This window comes from Mobula hypostoma, chromosome 26 (genome assembly GCF_963921235.1).
Source record: "Mobula hypostoma chromosome 26, sMobHyp1.1, whole genome shotgun sequence".
In the NCBI taxonomy this organism is placed as follows: domain Eukaryota; kingdom Metazoa; phylum Chordata; class Chondrichthyes; order Myliobatiformes; family Myliobatidae; genus Mobula; species Mobula hypostoma.
Window position 1 is genome coordinate 25,303,537 of NC_086122.1, and position 23,546 is coordinate 25,327,082.

General features: G+C 41.0%; 1 protein-coding gene across 12 annotated transcripts in view; it reads left to right on the forward strand.

Annotated features, from left to right (window-relative positions):
* Positions 1-23,546, forward strand: part of macf1a (microtubule actin crosslinking factor 1a) — a 599,766-nt gene that overhangs the window by 218,113 nt on the left and 358,107 nt on the right. For all 12 annotated transcript variants that reach the window (XM_063033725.1, XM_063033724.1, XM_063033713.1 and 9 more), the window contains exon 2: positions 6,254-6,315. In XM_063033725.1, coding sequence (XP_062889795.1) covers positions 6,254-6,315 — 62 coding nt within the window. The remainder of the gene's footprint in view (positions 1-6,253; positions 6,316-23,546) is intronic.

A 23,546-nucleotide genomic window follows, 5' to 3' on the forward strand; every position in this document is an offset into this window, starting at 1 on the left:
GGGTTGGTGGGCCGCAGTCTCACTGGAGCCAGTATCAGAGGATTGGGTTGACAGTGGGAAGGTTTACCTGGTCAGGTTGAGCAAAGTGAGGGCTGTCCTCCAAACCTTCAAGTGTCCTGAATGCGACTCATTCTGAGATGACATCAAGTGCTTATCACTTTTGAAATCAGGTTGGTGGAAACTACAGAGTATATTAGCAAGTTATTTCAAAAGGCACAATTCTTATAAGGATAATGGACATAATCCAGGAAGTTATAGGCCAGTGCGTTTTCTATCAGTAGTAGGGAAATTATTGGAAAAGATTCTTACGGACAGGATCTACTCTCAGTTGCAAAACAAAATCAGAATCAAATTTAATATCATTGGCATGTTTTGTGAAATTTATTAACTCAGTGGCAGTGGTACAATGCAATACATAATAATAAGAAAAAATAAATAAGTAAACCAATTGCAGTAAGTAGGTATGTATATTAAATAGTTAAATTAAAAATACTGCAAAAACAGAAATTATTTTTTAAAGTGAGGTGGTGCTCATGGGGTCAATGTCCATTTAAGAATCGGATGGCAGAGGGGAAGAAGCTGCCCCAAAAGCATGGAGTTATTATGGATAGTCATTGTGGGGGAAGGTCCTGTCTCATAAATTTGAATTTTGAGGAGGTTACAAAAGATGATTGCATAGAGTAAGGCATTTTGGATGATTAGTATAACATTTGACACAGCCCCCTCATGTCAGACTGGTCAAGAAGATTAAGTCACATGGGATTCACACTGAGTTAGTAAGTTGGATACAAAATTGCTCTGGTCGTGCATAGAGTAGTGGTGGACAGATGCTTTTCTGGCTGGATTCTGTGACCAGTGGTATTCCACAAGGATCAGTGCTGTGACCTTTATATAAAATGATGTGGATGAAAAGGTAGCAGGTCTGATTAGTGCATGTCACCAAACTGATGCAGTCATGACTAGTGAGGAACCTTTTCCAAGGGTCGGAAATTTAGGTGAGGGAATCGTACATCGAGCTTAATTTGGGCAAGCATAAAGTGATGCATTTTGGGGGGTAAAATCTAGGTGGAAAGTATAGTGTAAATGGATGTCAGAACTGTTAGGACATTGATGTGCAGAGGGATCTTGGAGTGACTAACTCCTTCAGCTCCTATCTGAAAAATACAGCAACAGTGGATCGGGTGGTAAAAAGGTTCTGTAGCATGTTTGCCTTCATCATTTTGGACATTGAGTATAAAAATTGACAAGTAATGCTCCAGGTCACTTTTGGAGAATTGTGTGTAGTTCTAGCGGCCACATCATTTATTTAGTTGTTGGTACACAATGTGGAATTGCCCTTCCAGCCCTTCAAGCCATGTCATCCAGCAATCCCTCAGCTTTAATATTAGCCTAATCACGGGAAACCCACACAGTCATGGGGAGAACATACAAACTCCTTACAGGTAGCATTGGGAATTGGAGCCAGGTCACCTGTACTGTTTTAAAAGACAAAGGTGAACATTTTAAGGGGAACATGACGGGAAACCTCTGCACTCAGAGGTTTGTGAGGGTGTGGAATAAGCTGCCAGCACAAGTGGTACATGAGAGCTCGATTTCAGTGTTTGGATAGGTACATGGGTGGTAGGGGTATGGAGGGTTATGGGAGTAGGCAGCTTAAATGTCTCTCAGCACGGACTAGATAGGCCAAGGGGCCTGTTTCTGTGCTGTACTTTTCTATGACTCTAAGAGACTAAAGCGTTGTGCTAACTGCTAGGCTGCCGTGATGCCCCATGGAAGCCATGAGCCAGCTTTGGAGAAGGTGCAGAAGGGGTTCACCATGATGTTGCTTGAACTGGAATATGTAGACTATAAGGAGAAGTGGGACAAGCTTGGATTGTTTTCTGCAGCGCACCAGAGGCTGAGGAGTAACCTGATGGAAGTATACAAAATTATGAGAGGCAAAAAGATGCCGGACAGTTTTTTTTCCCAGAGTGGAAATCAACTACCAGAGAGTGTAGGTTTGAAGAGAGAGAGGGAAAGTTTAAAGGAGATTTGCAACACGTTTTATTTTGCATGCTGAATGGTAGGTGCCTGGAACTCTCTGCCAGAAGAAGTGCTGGAAACAGATGCAAAAGCAATGTTTAAGAGGCATTTCGATGCACCCATAAATAGGCAAGGAATAGAGGGAATATGGATCATTTGCCAGCAGATGGGATTAGTTAGACTGGTGACTTGCTAAACAGATTTGATAGGTCAAAGGGCCTGTTCCTGTGTGGGACTGTTCTATGTAATTATAGCTTCTGTTGAGTGAGAGTATCTTTGAATGTTGTTCACGTTTTGCCAGAATCAGGAAGCTCTTCTCTTCCCTTGTTTCTTGCACATGCCAAGTTTCTGTTGCTTGGCCTAAATTTTCTTTGGTGCACCAGGCCAGCCTTGGCCCATTCTCCTATGACTGTGTGGCTAGGTGCAGCACAAACACCTTCCGTAAATTTGCCGGTGACACAGCTTTGTTGGTGGAATCTCAGATGATTGTGAGGATGCGTATAGGAGTGAGCTAGATCAGCTGGATGAGTGCTATCGCAACAACAACCTTGCACTCAGCATCAGTGCGATCGAGGAATTGATTGTAGATTTGTAGAAGGGAAGTCAAGAGAACACACACTAGTCCTCATGGAGGAATCGGCAGTGGAAAGGGTGAGTGAGTTCCTGGGTGTCAACGTCTCTGAAGATCTATTTTGGGCCCAGTGCTATATATTGATGCAATTGCAAAGAAGGCTTGTCAGTGGCTGTATTTCATTAGGAGCTGGAGGAGTGTTGGTATGTCACCAAGTACGCCAGCTAATTTCTACAGATGTACCGTAGAGACCATTCCAGCTGGTTACATCACCATTAGGTATGGAGGGGTCACTGCACAGGATTGGAAAAAGCTGCAGAGATTTCCAAACTCAGCCACCTCTACCATGGGCCACTTGGCTCTAGCATCGAGGACGAGTTGAGATGCCTCAAAAAGGAGACATCTATCACTAAGGGCCCCCATCACCCAGGGCATGCCCTCTTCTTATTGCTACCATCAGAGAGGAGGTACGGGAGCATGAAGACACTCAATGTTCCGAAACAGCTTCTTCCACTCTGTTATCAGGTTTCTGAATGTACAATGAACCCATGTACACTACCTCACTTTTTTCTCACCTTTGCAATGCATATTCAATTTATTCTATATATTTATTGTAATTTATAGCTTTTTAATGTATTGCATATTACTGCTGCTGCAGAACAACAAATTTCCCAACATATGTCAGTGATGTTAAACCTGAATCTGATTCTAATTGGTACTCACCGTGGCGATGATCAATGGGACCTGAAATTATGGACATCTCTTCATTCTGTTTGTGGTACTTCCATCCTCCGTTGTTCATGGCACAAGATAACGAGCATAATAAAACACAATTGTGCCCAGTACTTCGTCCCAGAGCCTGCGCAGGGTGCCCATGGTATAAAGGACTTAAAGCCTGGATGATCCCAATATTCAGATCTGTGGTCTCCCTTGTGGGAGTGTTGACATTTTTGAAGCAGATGTGCAAAGCAAAATGTTACCTTGCCTACTTATAAATGACCAATGATATTTTTTTAAAAATATCATCATGGATTTCTAGTGTAATGCAATGGATAAAATGTCAAATTCTACTGGAAAAATAGGACTGAATCTATTTTGCTATGATGTAAATGATCTGACTTTAAAAGTGTTTTTTGAAGAAAATAATCTGCAATCTACTTCTGAGGTTTACAGCGCCTTTGTATAAATAAAGCGTTTGCACTTTTGCCCACGAGCATGATGATCTGTGCATTTACAAAAAAAGGTAGGAGCTTTTTCTAATGGGGAGTGATAATTATTTGGAATTTAAAACAGTGTTGCAGGGGCTCAGTGGGTCGGGCAGCCTCTGTGGAAGGAAATGGACGGTTGATGTTTTGGTTGACTGAGAGATAGAGGGGGTGACTGTGAGTAAAAATGGGCAATGGGAAGGGGTGGAGCATGAGCTAGCAAGTGATAGGTGGATCCAGGCGAGGAGGAGAGAAGAGTGGAAGTAGCAATAGTGACGGCTGGAGGGAAGAAAGGGCTGCCGATGATCATTTGAAATTTAGGTTAATTGATTTTTCAGATACTGAGCATGCTTCTGATTTTTGTTAATCAGTATGTATCCTCAAATGGTGAAAATTTCTCCTGATTCTAACAATCTGGTTGCCAGTTTGGGCATTAAAAGGTATTTAAATTGGCTTATTATTGTCAAATGTACTGTACAGTGTGAAAAAAAAAACTCTCTTGCATGCCATACAGATCATTTCATTAAAATAGTACATTAGTGCAAGATAAAACAGTAACAGAATGCTGGATAAAGTAGTTGGTGTAGTGCAAGCAGACAATAAGGTGCAAAACCATAATGAGGTTGATTGTGAGGTCAAGAGTGCATCTTATCATACGAGGGGATAAGTTTAGTAGTCATAACAACTGGATAGAAGCTGTCCTGGACCTTGGTGTTATGTGCTTTAAGGATTTTGCATCTTCTGCCCAATGGAAGAGGGGAGAATGTCTGTGTTGGGTGGGATCATTGATTAGGTGTTCTCCTTTACCATGACAATGAGAAATGTAGGCAAAGTCCATGGAGGCAAAGCTGGTCTCCGGTGCCCTCCAGTTCTGATCTTTAACTATGTTGACTGCTTCACTGAGAATTGTAGACAGTATGTGCTGGTAGCTATAGATGGAGTACTTTTATCTGGGAAGAGATACCCTCGTGAGGAAAGTGATAAAGGCGTGGTCACAGGTTAACACTTGTGCATTTCTGCAATTCAATGTCCTTGCAAGCTTATTTTGTATCTTGAATTTATTGTTATTCCAATTTTATCAAAGTTTGCAAAAATCCAAACCTCCAAGCCCACTAACAAGTTTTCATTAGTGAAATACTCTGCATGAATGATTGACTTGTGAGAGGAACTTAGGAAGTACCGGTGAAGTAAAAATGTGTTTTAAAAAAAAAGAGAAAGAATTTGGGAAGTTGTACATTAACACAGCGACCCTGCCAAATGTACGAGAATTAAATGCAGGGAAACTGATTGACCTTTGATTTGCTAAATGTGATGTTCTTCGGTCCAGTTGTTGAACGTTATTCTTGAGCTTTTATGTGCGGAATTGAAAGACTCTCATTTTCATGTACCATCAGAAAATTATGAGAAAAAGGCAAAACGGTTTAAGGTGATTGAGGTTGCTGGTCTTTTTGCAGTCAATCAGATGAATTGATCAGAAATGTAACAATTGTCACAGGTTCTGCTGGACCTGAGCAGTTCCAGTATTTATTGTTTTTATACCCAGTTCACAATATTTTCCTTTTTGTTAGAGGTTATCTGGTAAAATGGGGTACACAGCTTTACGTCAGTACATAAAACACATATTACAAATCTTGCTGGTGAACGCAGCAGGCCAGGCAGCATCTATAGGAAGAGGTACAGTCGACGTTTCTGCCCACGACCAGCATCTGCAGATTTCCTCGTGTTTGGGTACTACAAATCTTCTCTTTCTATTATTTCAGATTGTCATTCATTGATTTGGAAGCCAACATTTTGAGTTAATAGCTTTTTGAGTTAATAGCTATTTAAGTGACTTATGAGTGAAGTAAAAACAGTCAGGAAATTTATTTCAAGCACAAGAAAGTCTACAGATGCTGGAAATCCAGAGCAACACACACAAAATGCTGAGGAACTCAGCAGGTCAGGCAGCATCTATAGAAGTGAACAGACGGTCAATGTTTCGGGCTGAGACCCTTCTTCAGGGCCAAGAAGAAAGAGGAAGATTGCCAGAATAAAAAGGTGGGGGGCAATCTTCCTCTTTCCTTCTCACTCCTGAAGAAGGGTCTGTGCCTGAAAAATTGACTGTTTACTCTTTTCCATAGATGCTGCCTGGCCTGCTGAGTTCCTCCAACGTTTTGTGTATGTTGCTTTGAAAATTTATTTATTATTCAGAGACCAGGGTTACATCTGAATATAATATTAGTGAGAGACCCTTGAATGAAGACATGCTAGAGATGGAGTCTTTACATTGTAAACCTTGATTAATCATCAGATATTATTGATAACGATGGCAAGCTTCATTGCTTAGACTATACAGATCTCACGATTATTATGACATATATACCACAAAGAAAACAAACTTTTTGATATTTTAATTGGTGAGGTTTAAAAATAGTTTGTTGAAAAATAATTTTTTAATTCTTTTTTTTAAAAACAGATGAGCGTGACAGAGTGCAGAAAAAGACGTTCACAAAATGGATCAATAAACATCTTATAAAGGTACAGTTTAAACTTCAAAGTCTTGGGAGGGACCTGCGTTTAAAGGCTTTTCTTGTAATTGGAGCTGCTTGGCACCAGCAATTAGCAGTGATGATGACACCCATTTTTGATGAGCTCACTTGTGTCAGATTTTCACCTTTACAATAATTCTCATTTATTTATGTTGCAGATCTGTTTTGTAGTATTCTTGATAGCTGAGAAATCTTTTAAAGCTGTACCAAATACCAATTTTATTTGGAGCTTGAAATCGGAAAGATTCCTAATAAACGTGAACATTACTGTGATCTTTATGAAAGTACCATTAGTTGCTTTTTTTCCCAGAATGTTTTTAGGGTAAAACACTGACTTGTTTTGTGTGCAGTGATAAACACCTCACTAACAGCAATAGTCAAAGAAGCAGTTAGTCTGTTGACTGAAGGAAATGTCGATGCAACATGTGGGAAAAAAAACCACGATCTTCTGACACAATAACGTTTCATAAACCAGCTCAGCTTGATTAAACAAGAGTTATACACACCGCGTTGCTGGGTGTGAGTTCTCAAGATCAAAGATTCAAAGTACATTCATGATCAAACTATGTACACAACCCTGTCGATCCCTGTCTTCCCTTAAACTGCCTCAAAACAAAGAAAACCACGCCCCCCCCACACACGTAAAAAAAATCACACAAATGGCAAAAAAAAGCAAAAACACAGACTATAACATACCAACCCACAAAGTCATTGAAAGAATCCAGGCATATTCAATTCAGCTCACTTCAGTACCATCTGAAGGATGTTACCCCCTTGGTCATGTACACCTTGAGAAATATGGGCATATCTGTTTGACATCAGATGTGTATTTTAAACCATATTATATTTTCTGAATCAAATGAATGAGTATTTGAAGTGAAATTACTATATTAGAAAATGTCGTTTTTTATTTTCATAATTTTAAGTACCAAATCCGCTTTGCTAAATATAAGGTATTTGAGATGACTGTTGCTCTTTTCCTCTTTATCTTACAAATAGATCTATTTTTAGACAAGTGTTCAGAAATTGTATTTGGTCAGTCCATCCATTACTTGACATCTGTGCTCATTTCTGTTGCCTTTTATCTGTTTTTCCTGTCCTGCCTGAGAAATGCATAAAATTAATATGGTATCATTAAAGATGTTATATATCTCCAAAGGAAAACCTTAGGACAAAACTGAGAAATACAATATGATTTACAAACTGTGAGTAATGATAGTGTCTCTCTCCCCCACTCCCCAGACTGCTTCCAAACAAGTGCTGATTATGAAAGCAAATCCCTAAGATATAGGAGCAGAATTAGGCCATTCATCCCATTGAGTCTGATGTGTCATTTCATCATGGCTGATCCCCATACACCTGCCTTCTCACCATATCCTTTGATGCCCTGACTAATCAGGAAACTATCAACTTTTGCCTTAAATATACAGTACTCTTACACTTGGCCTCCACCGCTATGGCAGAGCATTCCACAGATTCACTACTCTCTGGCTAAAAAAAAAATCAACTTTTTTTTAGATTATGAGAACACTCAGTCCTCTTTTATTGTCATTTAGAAATGCATACATGCATTAAGAAATGATACAATGTTTCTCCGGAGTGGTATCACAGAAAACAGGACAGACCAAAGAATAACACTGACAGAACCAAATAATTATAACATACACTTACAGCAGTGCAAAGTAATACCATAATTTGATAAAGAACAGACCACGGGCACGGTAAAATAAAGTCTCAAAGTCCCCGAGTCAATCGACTCCCGAGTCCCTGATAGCAGGCAGCAAAAGGGAGAAACTCCCTGCCATAAACCTCCAGGCACCGTCAACTTGCCGATACCTTGGAAGCAGCCGACCCCTGCCGACACTGAGTCCATCTGTCCGAAAACTTCGAGCCTCTGACCAGCCCCTCCGATACAGCCTCCCGAGTGCCATCCTCTGCCGAGTGCCTTCGACCTCTCCCCGGCCACTGAAACACGCAAAGCCGAGGATTTCGGGGCCTTCAGCTCCGGAGATTCCGGTTACCACACAGTAGCAGCAGCAGTGAAGAGGGCATTTGAGAAGTTTTCCAGATGTTCTGCTGTGCTCTCACGTCTGTCTCCATTAAATCAGAATTGTGCACGGTCCCCTACTTGACAGATAACAGACACCATCACCGAAGTGGCCACGTGCGCTGCCGTCGCGCCGCCATCTTCTCCCCCCTTCCAGGAGGATTTTACCTCTGTTCTAAAAGGTCACCCTCTATTTTTAGGCTATACCCTCTAGTTCTGGATACCCCCACCACAGGAAACATCCTCTCCACTTCCACCCTATCTAATCCTTTCAACATTCGGTTCGATGAGATCCCTCTATATTCTTCTAAATTCCAGTGAGTACAGGCCCAAAGCTGCCAAACGCTCCTCATATGTTAACCTCTTCGTTCCTAGAATCAGCCTCGTGACCCTCCTCTGGACTCTCTCCAATAACAATGCATCTTTTCTGAGATATGGGGCCCAATGCTGTTGACAATACTCCAAGTGCGGCCTGACTAGTGTCTTATAAAGCCTCAGCATTATCTCCTGTTATATTCTATTCCTCTTGAAATAAGTGCCAATATTGCATTTGCTGCCTTTACCACAAACTCAACCTGTAACTTAACCTTCTGGAAGTCTTGCACGATGACTCCTAAGTCCCTTTGCGCCTCTGATGTTTGAACCTTTTCCTCATTTAGATAATAGTCCACACTATCGTTCCTTTTACCAATGCATTACCATACATTTCCCAACATTGTATTCCATCTGCCACTTTTTTTGCCCATTCTTCTAATTTGTCTAAGTCCTGCTGCAATCACATTGCTTCCTCAGGATTACCTAACCCTCCACCTGTCTTCGTATCATCTCCAGCTTTGCTGCAAAGTCATCAATTTCATTAATGTGAAAAGTAGTGGTCCCAATACTGACAACTGAGGAATACCACTAGTCACTGGCAGCCAACCACACTCACTGCCCCCTGCCTGTCAACCATTCCTTTATCCATGCCAGTATCTTTCCTGTAATGCCACAGGATTTTATCGTGTTAAGCAGCCTCATGTGTGGCATTGTATCAAATGCCTTCTGAAAATCCAAGTAAATGACATCCACTCCCTCTCTTTAGCCTCCCTGTATGTTACTCCCTCAAAGAATTCTAACATGTTTGTCAGGCAAGATTTTCCTTTGCAGAAACCACGCTGACTTTGACATATTTTATCATTAGTCTCCAAGTATCCTGAAACCTCATCCTTAATAATAGACTCCAACACTTTCCCAGCCACTGAGGTTAGGCTAACTGGTCTATAATTTCCTTTCTTTTGCCTTCCTCCCTTCTTAAAGAGTGGATTGACATTTGCAGAATATCTTGGACCCTGGCACTTGGGAGGCAAACTATTATCAGTGTTCTGTGGATTCGCGTCCACAAAATTGCCTATCTGTCCCCCTAACTATAGAGTATCCTATAACTGCTGCCAGCCTCTTCAGTTCCCTATCCTTCTAAGCCACAGGGCCAGGCTCAGTGCCAGTGGAATGGCCACTGTTGCTTCCCCCAGGTAGGTGCCCTCCCAACAGTACTCAAAATGGAGTACTTGTCATTGAGGGGGGACAGCCACAAGGGTGCTCTTCCCACTATTATCCAATGTTATCCCTTCCCTCTCCTGGCAGTCACCCATATATCTGTCTCCTGTAGCTAACCTTTCATTCATCTTGCGTGAGTAAAGAGATCCAGTTTTATTCACTTTGACTTTTTAAAGCAAATTATATTCATAAAAAGATACATTTATAATTCACTAATTATGAAGTGTAAGCACAGGCAAGTTTATTTGACTAAATACCAGAGCTTGTGGCTTCATTGACTCTTTTCCCTTGACTCTTCTTGAGATGGAACCGAATATGAAACTAGCAAAAGTTCAGATTTGGAATCCTTGCTGTTCTATCCCTCTGTACTTTCCTGTGTGCTATTTTACAGAAATTTTATGCCATTGTTGTGAATCTCATAACAGACCACCGCCTTGAATTTTTATTATAATGTTCTTGAAGCATTTGGATTTTTCTACACTCTGTGTGGTTTAATTGTGTCAGGTATCCTGAACAAACTATTTGGTTTCCTGCAAGCCTGTACTCAAACTCGCATAATTATGCACAAACCAAAATCCTGTACGAAAACTTCTTAACAAACTCCTAGGACTCTCACTGTTTTGTTTTTAATGATGTTTAGATTAATTTCTACTTGCTATCTCTCATCAATTACTTCCTAATTGGTCTCTCATAGATTTTGTTTACCCTTTCACCGTTATGCATGCATAATTACTTTACTGCTAGTGTTTTCATCTTGTTGATGGCTTGCAAGGGACTGGATTGACGTTTAAAGATCTTTAGAGTCTTGTCAATTTCTTAAAATTCCACGTTAGCACAAGCAACAGGGAGGCAAATCGTGTGTTAATTTCTGTATTAGACAATTTGAGTACAAGAGCAAGGAAGTTTTTCACCACCTTATTTCATTTTATTCATTTATTCCGGGATAATATGCATTAACAGACCGTTCCAGTCCAAAAAGCCTGCACTACCCATTTGCACCCATGCAACTGCCCCCACCCACTTGCACCCGTGCAATCGCCCCTCCCAATTACACCCAGGGGACCAAGAATTCAGTTTTAAAAAAAAGAGGGCTGAAGAGGCTTGTTCTAAGTTAATTCAAAAAAGATATCGATAGATCTCCTGGAACATGATGTAGAAAAATCGTACTGAGGGAGAACTTTGGATATGATCTTCATTAATGGCAGAGCAGATTCGAAGACCTTGGTCACCCTGTTATTAAAATTGTACACAAGTTATTGTTAACTATAACCTCCATAGAGTTTGGAGTAATTTTACTCCTTCCACAATTCTGAGTACATTGGGATATATATATATATTGGGATATATATATATATATTGTGTGTGTATATCTATATATACACATATATATATACACACACACACACACACACACACACACACACACACACACACACACACACACACACTTTTGCTCAAACTCCTGACTCTCTACGTTTAGGGTTAATATTTTCCTCCAAGCCTCTGCCAGCTTCATAGGCTCATAGAGGGCAGTTTGTCTCCTTACTCAGACATGTACACAATTCCCCACCAACCCTTCCTTGCTTGACTGACTGTAAGGCAAGCCCGTCAGCATGATTAGGCTGACATCCACGGATCCTGTCCAAAGAAAAATCTAACTGAATCTGGAGGAACCTGCTACCGAATTCCCTAACCTTACTTTGTCCTCATTACCCGCAGCCTCAAAGGCCCAATGTCTGTGATTCCACAAGCCCCCTGATGCTACCGTGGCTACTGTATCAGCATTGGTCACTGGGATCACTCTAACTTCTCAGCCTGTTCCTTTTCTCCTCCATGGTCACATAGTCGTTCAGATCCACTGTTTTTAAGCAGGCATTGGTAGCCATGCCTAACGTGACTCTCCAATGGAGTTTGTACTGTTTTCTTTCATATAAGCAATAGTGACTATGCAAAACAGTTGTTTGAAAATTAAATTGTCCCTGTGACATTAAGGGAGCCTTAAAAGCGCAATTGAAATACGAAATAATGTAAGTAAAACTAAAAGTAGTTATTTATCATTTTCATACAACAGTTGTGTCAAGCAGTGGCTGATTGCTAATGCACTTCATAGAGCCCTAAATAGCTTTATGCATCACTGCCCTCTAAATAGCTTTGTAGGCTGCCTTGCCTGATAACTATTCTGTGGTCACATGGAGACCTCCATGGCATTTGAGTATTGTAGGTATTTTAGGAAAGGCTAATGGTTTGTCACGATTAGGCATGGCAAGATAAATTTTGCATGTCTTCAACTGAAGAGCTTTCAAGCACTTCTTTTTAAGGTTTTACTATCACAGTTCCTCTTTAGCTGATAGGGCAAAATGCATTTCCCTTCCTCTGTCATAAATATAGAATGAGTTGTTAGAACACAAGTACCCTTACCAGTTACGTGGGTAAAGTCTTGCTATAATTTTAGGATTGTCTCTTGTAGGACACAAATATAACATCTAGTTCAGATCACTTGGTGGCTGTAGTACTATACATCCATGTTGGGTAATAATGTAATTAGATATTGAACAGTTGTCATGTACCATTCAGTTAGGTCTTCAAACAAATAGTAATAAACTACAACAAACTCAATGATACTGTAATTTCCTTTGGGATCAATAAAGTATCTATCAATAATATGCTCATTTATTACTTGCAAGGCAAAGTCTACCTCCATACATTAAGTCATTGTTAGGTAGCTTTAACCCTTGTAGCTCAAAACAGATCATTATATCCAGTAACTCATCCTTAATTGCATTCCTTCCTTGCATCTGTCTTAAATGAGCCATATTTGTCTTTAATTAGTTGATTTGTCTTTTGAGTCTTCTCCCCCCAATGTCCTGTTTTCCTCTGTTGTCAAAACACGCCCTGCCATAGAACATACTCCCTGCTATGAAATACACGCCCTTCTTCATCCAAATATTTCAACAAACCAGCAAAGCACTCTGGGATCACATTGGTTCCATTTTGTCATATTACATTTTACAAAAGTTATAAATTCATAAAGACTTTAGGGTTACAAATAATTTCCACACAGTACAGGAATACATCTGCGTACAAAGAGCTGAGAAAATTTTTGGGCTTTTATCAATTGACACGAGGTATAGATGGAATATCGGTCTGTCCAAAGGTTCAAAGGTCAAGTTTAATGTCAGAGAAATGTATACAATATACATCCTGAAATGCTTTTCTTCGCAAAACATCCACGAAAATAGAGAAGTGCCCCAAAGAATGAATGACAGTTAAATGTGAGAACCCCAATGTTCCCCCCCTCCCCGGCTCCCCCCACCAGCACGTAATTGGCAATGAGCAGTGATTCCCCCTCCACCCCCACCAGCAAAGTTAAATATGCATCGGTACAGTCACCAAGCCCAAACGTGTGGTAAGCGATAGCAAAGACACAGACCATGCAGTAGCCTCAGAAGTTTTGCATTTCATCTGAATTCGACAACCCACTGGCAAGGTAGAGGGAGGTGTCCTCCATTTTCACAGCGGTGGGTGACAGAACAACAACCCGCTGGCTTACGATCTTAAAAGTCCATTTTGTTGCTTTTTCCAAGCTCTGTGCCTGAAGATTGCAAAGACCTCGGGCAAAAGATTTCCGGCCTCCCCGATGACACAAGTCTCCGGCTGTGACACCAACCCTCGATCCGCCTGTCCCCAGAGCCCCGAGATCTTAGGTTTCCAAACACAATTGAGGTTCTCAGGCCAAACCCTTGGCATGTTGAATAATGGCCAGTAGTGGAACCCCGAGAGTCGGTCCCATTCCCGCAAAGAATCAAAGCTTGCGTGTAACTCCAGGTCAGGGTCTTCAAAAGAACCCTGAAAGGAAAAAAATAAAGATATTAAAGGTAGAAATGGAGCTGCTTCTGAAGAAGCCAGCAAAGGAGTCGCTGTTAGGTGCCATAATTCCTCCTAAGCTCTTAAGTCAAGAATACTGTTAAAACTTGCGATCCTTCAAGCTGTGTGTTCATTATTTGGCTTCCACAACAAATGAACGATAACTTTTTGTAAGTTTTTTTTTGAAAATAGCAATAAATACGGAATGTTGTCTTATAGTATTCATTATTTCTGTGTAATACCAGATAGGATAGCATTGGACCATTTGATCATGGGATTCTAAATGCAAATCTAATGCTGTCTTAGCACATGATCTGTGGATTCAGATCAGAAGTCATTAATCTTAATAACAGATGTTAGGATAAATAGTTGTCTTCCCGAATGGTAACAATTGGAGAATGAATCTTGGCTATGATTTATAATATTATTATGAAACTCAGGAAAGCTCCATTTGATAAGATTAGGGTAGATTGGGAACAGGAATTGGGGCTTACCATTTCTGTGGATGATTGGGGGCAGATTTTACAATTAGTTAATACTTCCTCTATTTGTGCTAAACATTCCCTAATTCAATTTAAAGTGGTGCATAGAGCACATATGTCCAAAGATAAGTTAGCGCGTTTTTACTCGCATATTAATCCTTTCTGTGATAGATGTTCGGGGCAGATAGCCTCTTTAACTCATATGTTTTGGTCTTGCCCTACTTTGGAAACTTTTTGGAGAGATATTTTCAATATTATTTCTAAGGTATTAAATATAGATATCTCTCCTCACCCTATTACTGCTATCTTTGGACTACCTAAAATTTCTAGTAATCTTTCCCCTTCAGCCCGTAGAATGATTGCATTTCTTACTTTAATGGCGAAAAGATGTATTTTACAACATTGGAAAGAGCTTAATGCTCCAACTACCTTTTTTTGGTTTTCTCAGACGATTTTATGTTTGAATCTGGAGAAAATTAGAAGTAACCTTCATGATTCTTCATTTAAATTTGAACAGATTTGGGGACCTTTTATTCGATATTTTCATTTAATGTAATATTTACCCTTTTTGTTTTTTTTTCACTGTTTTAATGGAGGTCGGGATTGAGGACGTGATTTTAAGTTTAACTCTGTTTGGTTTCAAGTTAGCCCATTGCTTTGCTTTGCTTTTAGTTAGTTGCACGGTGGGTTTTTTTTTTGGGGTTTTTTTTTCTTTTTTTCCATTGATATATATAAAATCTAGTATACTATTATGTTATTTTGGTTTCTTATGCTTAAATTACATTGTTTGTAGTATTTTCTTTTTGGTATTGTTATCTTTTGGAATTTTATTATACTTTAACATCGTATTAATGTTTATATGGCTTACCTTTTTTGTATACTTACTCAATAAAAAGATTTAAAAAGAAAGAAAGAGAATGAATCAAGAAATTGTGAGGCTAAGAACGGTGAAAGAATAATTATGGAATGTAATCTTCATTAACAATCATCTGTTCAAGTAAGGAAAACATCATAAGATACATGTGGGACAAAATTGTGGGACTAACTAGAAAACTGACTATCTTAGAACTGATTCCTGCATCCACCCACATTCAACAATGACCTGCTCTCTGTTGCCCAGTTTAATGCCACGTTAGTCCAAGCATGTGTCAGTCCCTTTGAGAACAACAACCCAAGTCTGAACATGGAGAAGACCAAGGAATGATTGTGGACTTTAGGGAGGTGGAGATGCACCATCCTTCTCTGCGCATACATGGCTGCTCCGTAAAGAGAGAGTAACGTGCACTGAGTTTCTAGGAGTTCACATCACGGATAACCTCACCTGATTTCTCAACATCACCTTCCTGAACAAGAAGGCACAACAGCACCCCCACTTCCTAAAGAGATTGAGGTAAGCGAGACTCCCCCCATCTCAACTGAATATTATAGGAGCACTGCTAAGTGTGTCCTGACAAGCTGCATCACCATCTGGTATGGGAGCAGAAGAACATCGGACTGGAAGTCCCCACAAAAGACTGTGAGTACAGCCAAAAGGATCATAAGGATCTCCCTGCCATCCATCGGGGACCTTTATTAGGAGCGCTGTATACGCAGGACCCTTGGTATTATCAAGGATCCCACCCAGCCATCCAGCATCCTCTTTGACATTTTACCTTCAGACAGGAGACTCTAATGCATAAAGACAAGCCTTTAGACCTCTGAACACTCTGCTGTATCGCTTTCGAAGTGTGACCGGTTAAGTTGTTCTGCACCCTACAATATTTAATTTATGCACTTTACTTTGTGTGCAATTAGTTTGTGGATTTTATTCTTACTTTCCTAAGTTATTGTGTGCTATATGTGTGTTATGTGTACTACTGTGCTTTACACCCTGGTCTGATGAAACGCTGTCTTGTTTGACGTTAACACATGTACAGTATATAGTTAAATGACAATAAATTTGACTTGACTTCAAAAAGCTGAATTCCAAGGTGAGGTGAGCCTTGGCAATAACTGTGTTTGATTGTGATGTTCCTAATATAAAAATGCATTCAGGGAAGAATGCTCTGCTGGTTGGCATTATGCACTGCACCCAGCAGCTGATCATTAAGTGTCCTCAGTCACAACCTCGGGATATCAATGCACAAGACTGACGTGATGGTAATTTCAACCTTTTTTTAAGGCCCTTTTTTTTACATTTGTGATATGTCAGAAGAAGGAGGATTTGCTTAATAATTGGCGCTGATTCATTCTGATAGATCAGCAAATGAGCATTAATACCTGCATTTGGCAAGACCTAGGCAATATTCAGGCACAGACTGATAAAAGGCAGGTTGGCAATGACTGCCTTCAAGAAGAGAGTGCAGCTAACCACCTTTGATAGTCAATGGTTTTACCATTCCTAACTAGTGCAGCTAACTACCTTTGACATTCAGTGGTTTTACCATTGCTAACTAGTGCAGCTAACTACCTTTGACATTCAGTGGTTTTACCATTGCCGACTAATGCAGCTAACTACCTTTGACATTCACTGGTTTTACCATTCCTAACTAGTGCAGCTAACTACCTTTGACATTCAGTGGTTTTGCCATTGCTAACTAGTGCAGCTAACTACCTTTGATATTCAATGGTTTTACCATTGCCAACTAATGCAGCTAACCACCTTTGACATTCAATGGTTTTACCATTGCTAATTAGTGCAGCTAACCACCTTTGACATTTAATGGTTTTACCATTGCTAACTAGTGCAGCTAACCACCTTTGACATTCAATGGTTTTACCATTGCTAACTAGTGCAGCTAACTACCTTTGATATTCAATGGTTTTACCATTGCCAACTAATGCAGCAAACCACCTTTGACATTCAATGGTTTTACCATTGCTAATTAGTGCAGCTAACCACCTTTGACATTCAATGGTTTTACCATTCCTAACTAGTGCAGCTAACTACTTTTGACATTCAGTGGTTTTACCATTGCTAACTTCACCACCAATAACACCCTGGTAGTCAGCATCGAGCAGAAGGGCTCCAGCCACGTTAGCACTGGCTACAGCAACAGATCTGAGGTCGGGTATTCTTCAGTGAATGACTTAGACTGTGATATCCCAGAGTTTTGCTGTGCTCTGCAGGGCACAATTCAGAAGTATGATGTCCGCTTGTCTGAATGCTTGCAAATCCAACAATTCTCAAGAAATATGATGTCATCCCAGCCTTAATAATCACCTCTCCATTACTGGTGAGCCATGCCCAAAGTTTGTACCGCTGCTGTAAATTACTCCAGCACCAGCTCGCAAACTTGCAACCACAACCATCAAAGGAAAGGGAAAACGAACACTCAGAATACATTACCCTGCAAGCTGCACATGGTCCTGTCTTGGAAATGTGTTGCTGTTAACCCATCATTGCTGGGCGTAAATCCTGGAACGCACTGTTCAGCAATATTGTGAGAACGTGCTGACCAGAATGACAGCATATTCTCAGGGCGTTTAAGAAAAGGAGATAAATGTGGGCCTTGCCAGTGACCCCCCGACATATTAACTTTTTTAAAAGTAATCTCAATAAATTTTCTAAAGCAATTGTATTCTGAATTATGTATCTTGTGCTTGGAGTTTGAGAGGTATGGTGCAGTCAGGAACTAGACTTGGAAATTTTTGTTCATTTGCAGGAAATGGGTATCGTCTCAGAAAACATGGAACTGTGTGCGGCTTAGGAACAGGCCATTCAGCCCACAATGTCTGTGCTGACCATGATGCTGAATTAAACTCAATCTATCTACCTGCACGTGATCCATAGCGCTTCCTTCCCTGCGTGCTTGTCTCAATGCCTGTTAACTGCCACAATTATGCTTGCTTCCACCACCTCCCCTGGTTGCAAGTTACAGGCCCCTGCCGCTCCCTGTTTTTAAAAAAAAAAATTACCTCAGAAATCCCATTTAAATTTTGCTCTAAAACCCCCTCACTTTAAAGTTATGTCTATAAGTCCATAAGATATAGGAGCAGAATTAGGCCATATGGCCAATCGAGCCTAGTTTTTGACATTTCTACCCTCAGACAAAGACTCTGCCTAACTCTCTACTCTGTCTTGGCCTCTCATAATTTTATAAGGCTCATACCAGGTCTCCCTTTAGCCTCTGAGGCAGCAGTGTAAACAATCCAGGTTTGTCCATCCTCTCCTCTAAACTAATGTTCTCTAATCCAGGCAGCATCCTGGTGAACCCCTTCGTAATCTCTCCACATCTTTCCTGCAAAGGGTGATCAGAACTGCACTTAATTCTCCGAATGCAGCCTAGCCAAAGTATTCTTCTCTTAACTGCAGCACGACTTCCTGATTCTTGCACTCAGTGCTCTAACCAATGAAGGCAGATATGCCATATACCATCTTTGCCACTTTTTCTACTTGTGTTGCCGCTTTCAGGAAGCTATGGACTTGGATGGTTGTCATCATTTACTACTTTGAGGACTATGATCAGCTACAAACCCTTGTAAATTTGGGCATTTCGCAATTTATGGGGGGAATAGCTCTAAAGACAAAACAAAGCAATTAATTGCATATTTTTAAATTGATCAATAAAGTGAAAGATATTGCAGAGAACTGAAACCAAGTTTTCCAAAAGGCCTCTTTTCAGTTTCTCTTTTCTGCCACAACTGTGAACTGCTTTAATAAACAAATCAGCATGATTTTCCTTGCCTCAGACTGACAATGATTCTCTTGATTCTATGCTTTCCTTCACCTTTCTGAAGTTTGAAACTAAATGTGTTCTCACCTTCACACTACTGATGTCTTCGAGCTGAAACTTTAAAACTTTTTTAATGCTGACTGGCCCAAGCATTCACAACACATAGTAAATATTTCCATTTTCATTTCGGATGAATTCCTGTTAATTAGGACGCATGGGGATCAGTACTTTTTTGGCCCAACTAAGTGGCTGCCCGAAATAGTCAAAGTTTCATGGAAATGACCAAAAAAAGGTTTTAAAAAAAAGACAAACTACCATTTATCTGAGTAACAACTTGCCTATTTACAAAGCAAGTTAGAACACCACTAACAACTCTGCAGTGCTATAAAACTCCTAAAATATTCATCCAGTTTTCAGATTGAGATATGCACCTGGGCATTCCAGAGCAGAAACACCGGGTTTTTGTGCTGTCAGAAACGTCTTGCTGAAGTGCGTAATCCAACTTGATCTTCATGTGAGTTTGCAGATGAGTTTCTGTTTCTGTGACTGCCAATGCACAAAACTTAGTTAACAGGTACTTGCGTATTGCCCAGGGTGTTAATTGATAAGCTAAGTGCTCTTAAAACAATTTGATGCAAACTATTAAGATACCACTCTTATCTGAGATCAGAGTTTGAGTACTTTCTTGGAATAGTTGTAGATGCAGGTGATACGGTACAGGAAAATACGGATTGGAGGATTGTGACTAGTGGTGTCCCACAAAGATCTGTTCTGGAACCTCTACTTTCGTGATTTTTATTAACGACCTGGATGTGGGGGTAGAAGGGTGGGTTGGCAAGTTTGCAGATGACACAAAGGTTGGTGGTGAGGTGGTACACTTTGGAAGGACAAACTCCAAGGCAGAGTACAAAGTAAATGGCAGGATATTTGGTAGTGTGGAGTAGCAGAGGGATCTGGGGGTACATGTCCACAGATCCCTGAAAGTTGCCTCACAGGTGGATAGGGTAGTTACGAAAGCTTATGGGGTGTTAGCTTTCATAAGTCGAGGGATAGAGTTTAAGAGTTGCGATGTAATGATGCAGCTCTATAAAACTCTGGTTAGGCCACACTTGGAGTACTGTGTCCAGTTCTGGTTGCCTCACTATAGGAAGGATGTGGAAGCATTGGAAAGGGTACAGAGGAGATTTACCAGGATGCTGACAACAGGAATGCTGCAGATGCTGGAAATTCAAGCAACACACATCAAAGTTGCTGGTGAACGCAGCAGGCCAGGCAGCATCTCTAGGAAGAGGTACAGTCGACGTTTCAGGCCGAGACCCTTCGTCAGGCCTGGTTTAGAGAGTATGCATTATGATCAGAGATTAAAGGAGCTAGGGCTTTACTGTTTGGAGAGAAGGAGGATGAGAGGAGACATGATAGAGGTGTACAAAATATTAAGAGGAATAAATAGAGTGGATAGCCAGTGCCTTTTCCCCAGGGCACCACTGCTCAATACAAGAGGACATGGCTTTAAGGTAAGGGGTGGGAAGTTCAAGGGGGATATTAGAGGAAGGTTTTTTACTCAGAGAGTGGTTGGTGCATGGAATGCACTGCCTGAGTCAGTGGTGGAGGCAGATACACTAGTGAAGTTTAAGAGACTACTAGACAGGTATATGGAGGAATTTAAGGTGGGGGCTTATATGGGAGGCAGGGTTTGAGGGTCGGCACAACATTGTAGGCCGAAGGGCCTGTACTGTGCTGTACTATTCTATGTTCTATGTTCTAAAAGGCCATTTGGTCCATGAAGTCCATGCTGTACATCAAGCAACCAATTACACTAATACTATCTTATTCATACCACGTTCCCCTCAACTCCCTCCAGATACTACCCCTCCCCTTCTTACTTACTGTCTATTACTCTGGTGGTGCTCCAGGCAGCGATGAAGGTCCTCTGTCCCTGGCGGTGTTCATGGCTTCTGTCATCGTGCCGGTAGCTTCCTCTCGGTTTTCACTACTGTATAGTCCCGGGTGGAGACTCAGGAATACCACTGCACTCCGATGTGGAAGAATTCTTCGTTGCTACTTTCATAAATTTTATTTGACCAGTCAGGGTTGTTAGCCCCGAGCTGAAACTCCCAAAGCTGGAGGACTAGTGGACCACACTAGTGGCCTCTACCCTTTGACCTATCTGACATGACCCTACCAAGAGCCAAAGCACAAAACCCAACATAACTCTCCGGGTCATTGTAGCACACGAGCCTCCAAACCACGACAAGGTTGTGGACTTCTTTGAAGATCACTCCCCTACAGACTAGGAAATATCTGCAGAGGCCAATTTACCTACTGATGTGCAAGTCATTAGAATGCAGGAGGAAAACAGAACATGTAAACTCTTTAGACAGCATGAGAGGCCAAGAACAAGCCCAGGTCTCTGGACCTAATCAGACTGCAGTTTTACTAATTGTGCTCACTGTGCTGCTCCATCCTAGTGATTTCCATATGAAGGATAATTGAGGCTATATTCTGTGCTATGAAATGGAAAATTGGTCTTTTGTTTTGTCAAACACTGCTTGGAAATTAGTATAAGTTAACTTTGATCATGCAGAATAAAAAAAATGCAGTAGTGGCTGATGAGAGACTTTATTGGGCAGAAATTTCTGTAACCCTACACAACTCATTGTGTGGTCTAATTTATATTGTACACCAGCTGTGTGAGAAATATTCACACCATCCTAAAGAGACTTAAACCACAGTGCGTAGTTTATCTTCTAACATTCAGCTTTTGCAATGTTCAGTCAGAAAATTGATGCACTTACAGTGCAATCCCACCATCTGCCACAACTTCGCCCTCCCCACCCTTTCCTGCTTTCCACAGGAACCACTCTCAGTGTGACTCCCTGGGCTGCTCATTCCTCTCTCTCCCCCCAGACATTTTCCCTGCAGCCGTAGGAAATATTAGACCTGTAACTACACCTTATCCCTCACCATCCAGGGTCAACGAACCCTTATAAATTCTTTGGCTTCACTTATTGCATCCGGTGCTCTTGATGTGGCCTCCTCTCCATCAGAGGGATGAGGCACAAAGTGGGCGGGCTGCTTTGCGGCGTGCTTAAACTGTGTTTGCCTTGGCTGTCTGAAGCTCCTGGTTGCTAAACTTTTAGTTCTTCTCCCCATTCCTGCCTGCCATAACTGTCCTTGGCCTCCTCTGTTTCCAAGACAAGGTTCAACACAAACTAGAGAAAGAGCGCCTCCCATTCCACTTGGGTAGTCTACAACTCAACAGCATGAACATTAAATTTTCCGACTCCTGGAAAAACTGCTCCTCCTCTGTCCCTTCTCTCTCTCTCCGCCTGAACTTCCTACACTCATCTTAGCCCCTTTCACCTACATACTCCTCCCACTGGTTCCCCTGCTGCACCATTCCCATTTAGCCTCCTCACCTTCCTCATTTGATTCCATGACCCACCTTTCTCAGATTCTATCATCTTCAACCCTTACCTGCCTCCACCTATCACCTTCCAGCTCCTCTATTTCCACCCTCCTCTCCATCTTCCTATCACCCCTCCTCACTGTTGTGTATTTATTATGTCAGTAATATTTGAGTAATATTGTAAATCTTTTCTTTGATTCATTCTTTAAATAATTCATTACAGATTATATGTAAAAGGCACTATGTCATCACGCCACCACATAATAAGTATGTGCCTCGCTTAAAGTAAAAACGAAGTTAGACTCACATTTCAGACTGTCTTGTTTTTCTTCCACTTAGCTAAATGTCTTAGAGTTACAAACATGCTACTCACCTGGATCCACCTACTGCTTGCCAGCTCTTGTTCCACCCCTTTTTATACTAGCTTTCTCCCCTCTTATTTCAGTTAATTTTACAGATATATTTATAGACTATTAGATTATTCAACATACAGAAAAGCAGTTGCGTGAAACAAAACTATAAAATGGGGGTATCTTTCCCCCTTCCTTTCCAGTCCTGAAGAAAGGTCTCGACGCAAAACGTCTGCTGTTTATTCATTTCCATAGATACTGCCTGACCTGTTGAGTTTGTGTGTGTGTTGCTACAAAAAGAAGTTTTTTTTTCCACTTTTAATCTCCTTAAAAGCAGTTCTATTTCCTTCCCTTTAAATTCCAACTTTTCTCCAAATGTTTAAGTACTTTAAGGTGTAGGCTCTGCTTTTATCATGTTGTCACAGAGCGGTTGATGCTTTCCCTCAATTTTCTGCCTTAAGTGCAACCTTGTGGTCATGAGTGCCAAAGATAGCAATGAAGTGTAGTGGGTCAAGTCTCAAATTATGAAAAATTCAGTTTAATTTGGAGACTCTGCCAGAATGGAGAGTTATTGCACAGGAGGAGGTGCTTATCCCAACACCTTTCTAATATCGTTAGTGTTCATATGCTGTTATCCCTTCAAGCTCTGAGTTCTGTACCCTGTATTTCATCCATCTTGTGTCATGATGACTAGAACTGGACACACTGAACTGGCCACCCCCCAGGTTAGGAATGCCTTGCGTACAGACGTCTGTACATACACGTGACTTTGATATTATTAAAGTCCAATGAATATGCATATGTTTGTTCCTACAAACAACGGAACAGTTTTCCCCCTCTCTCTGCTTTTGGTAATTATTCTCTTTTAATCAGTCTGTGT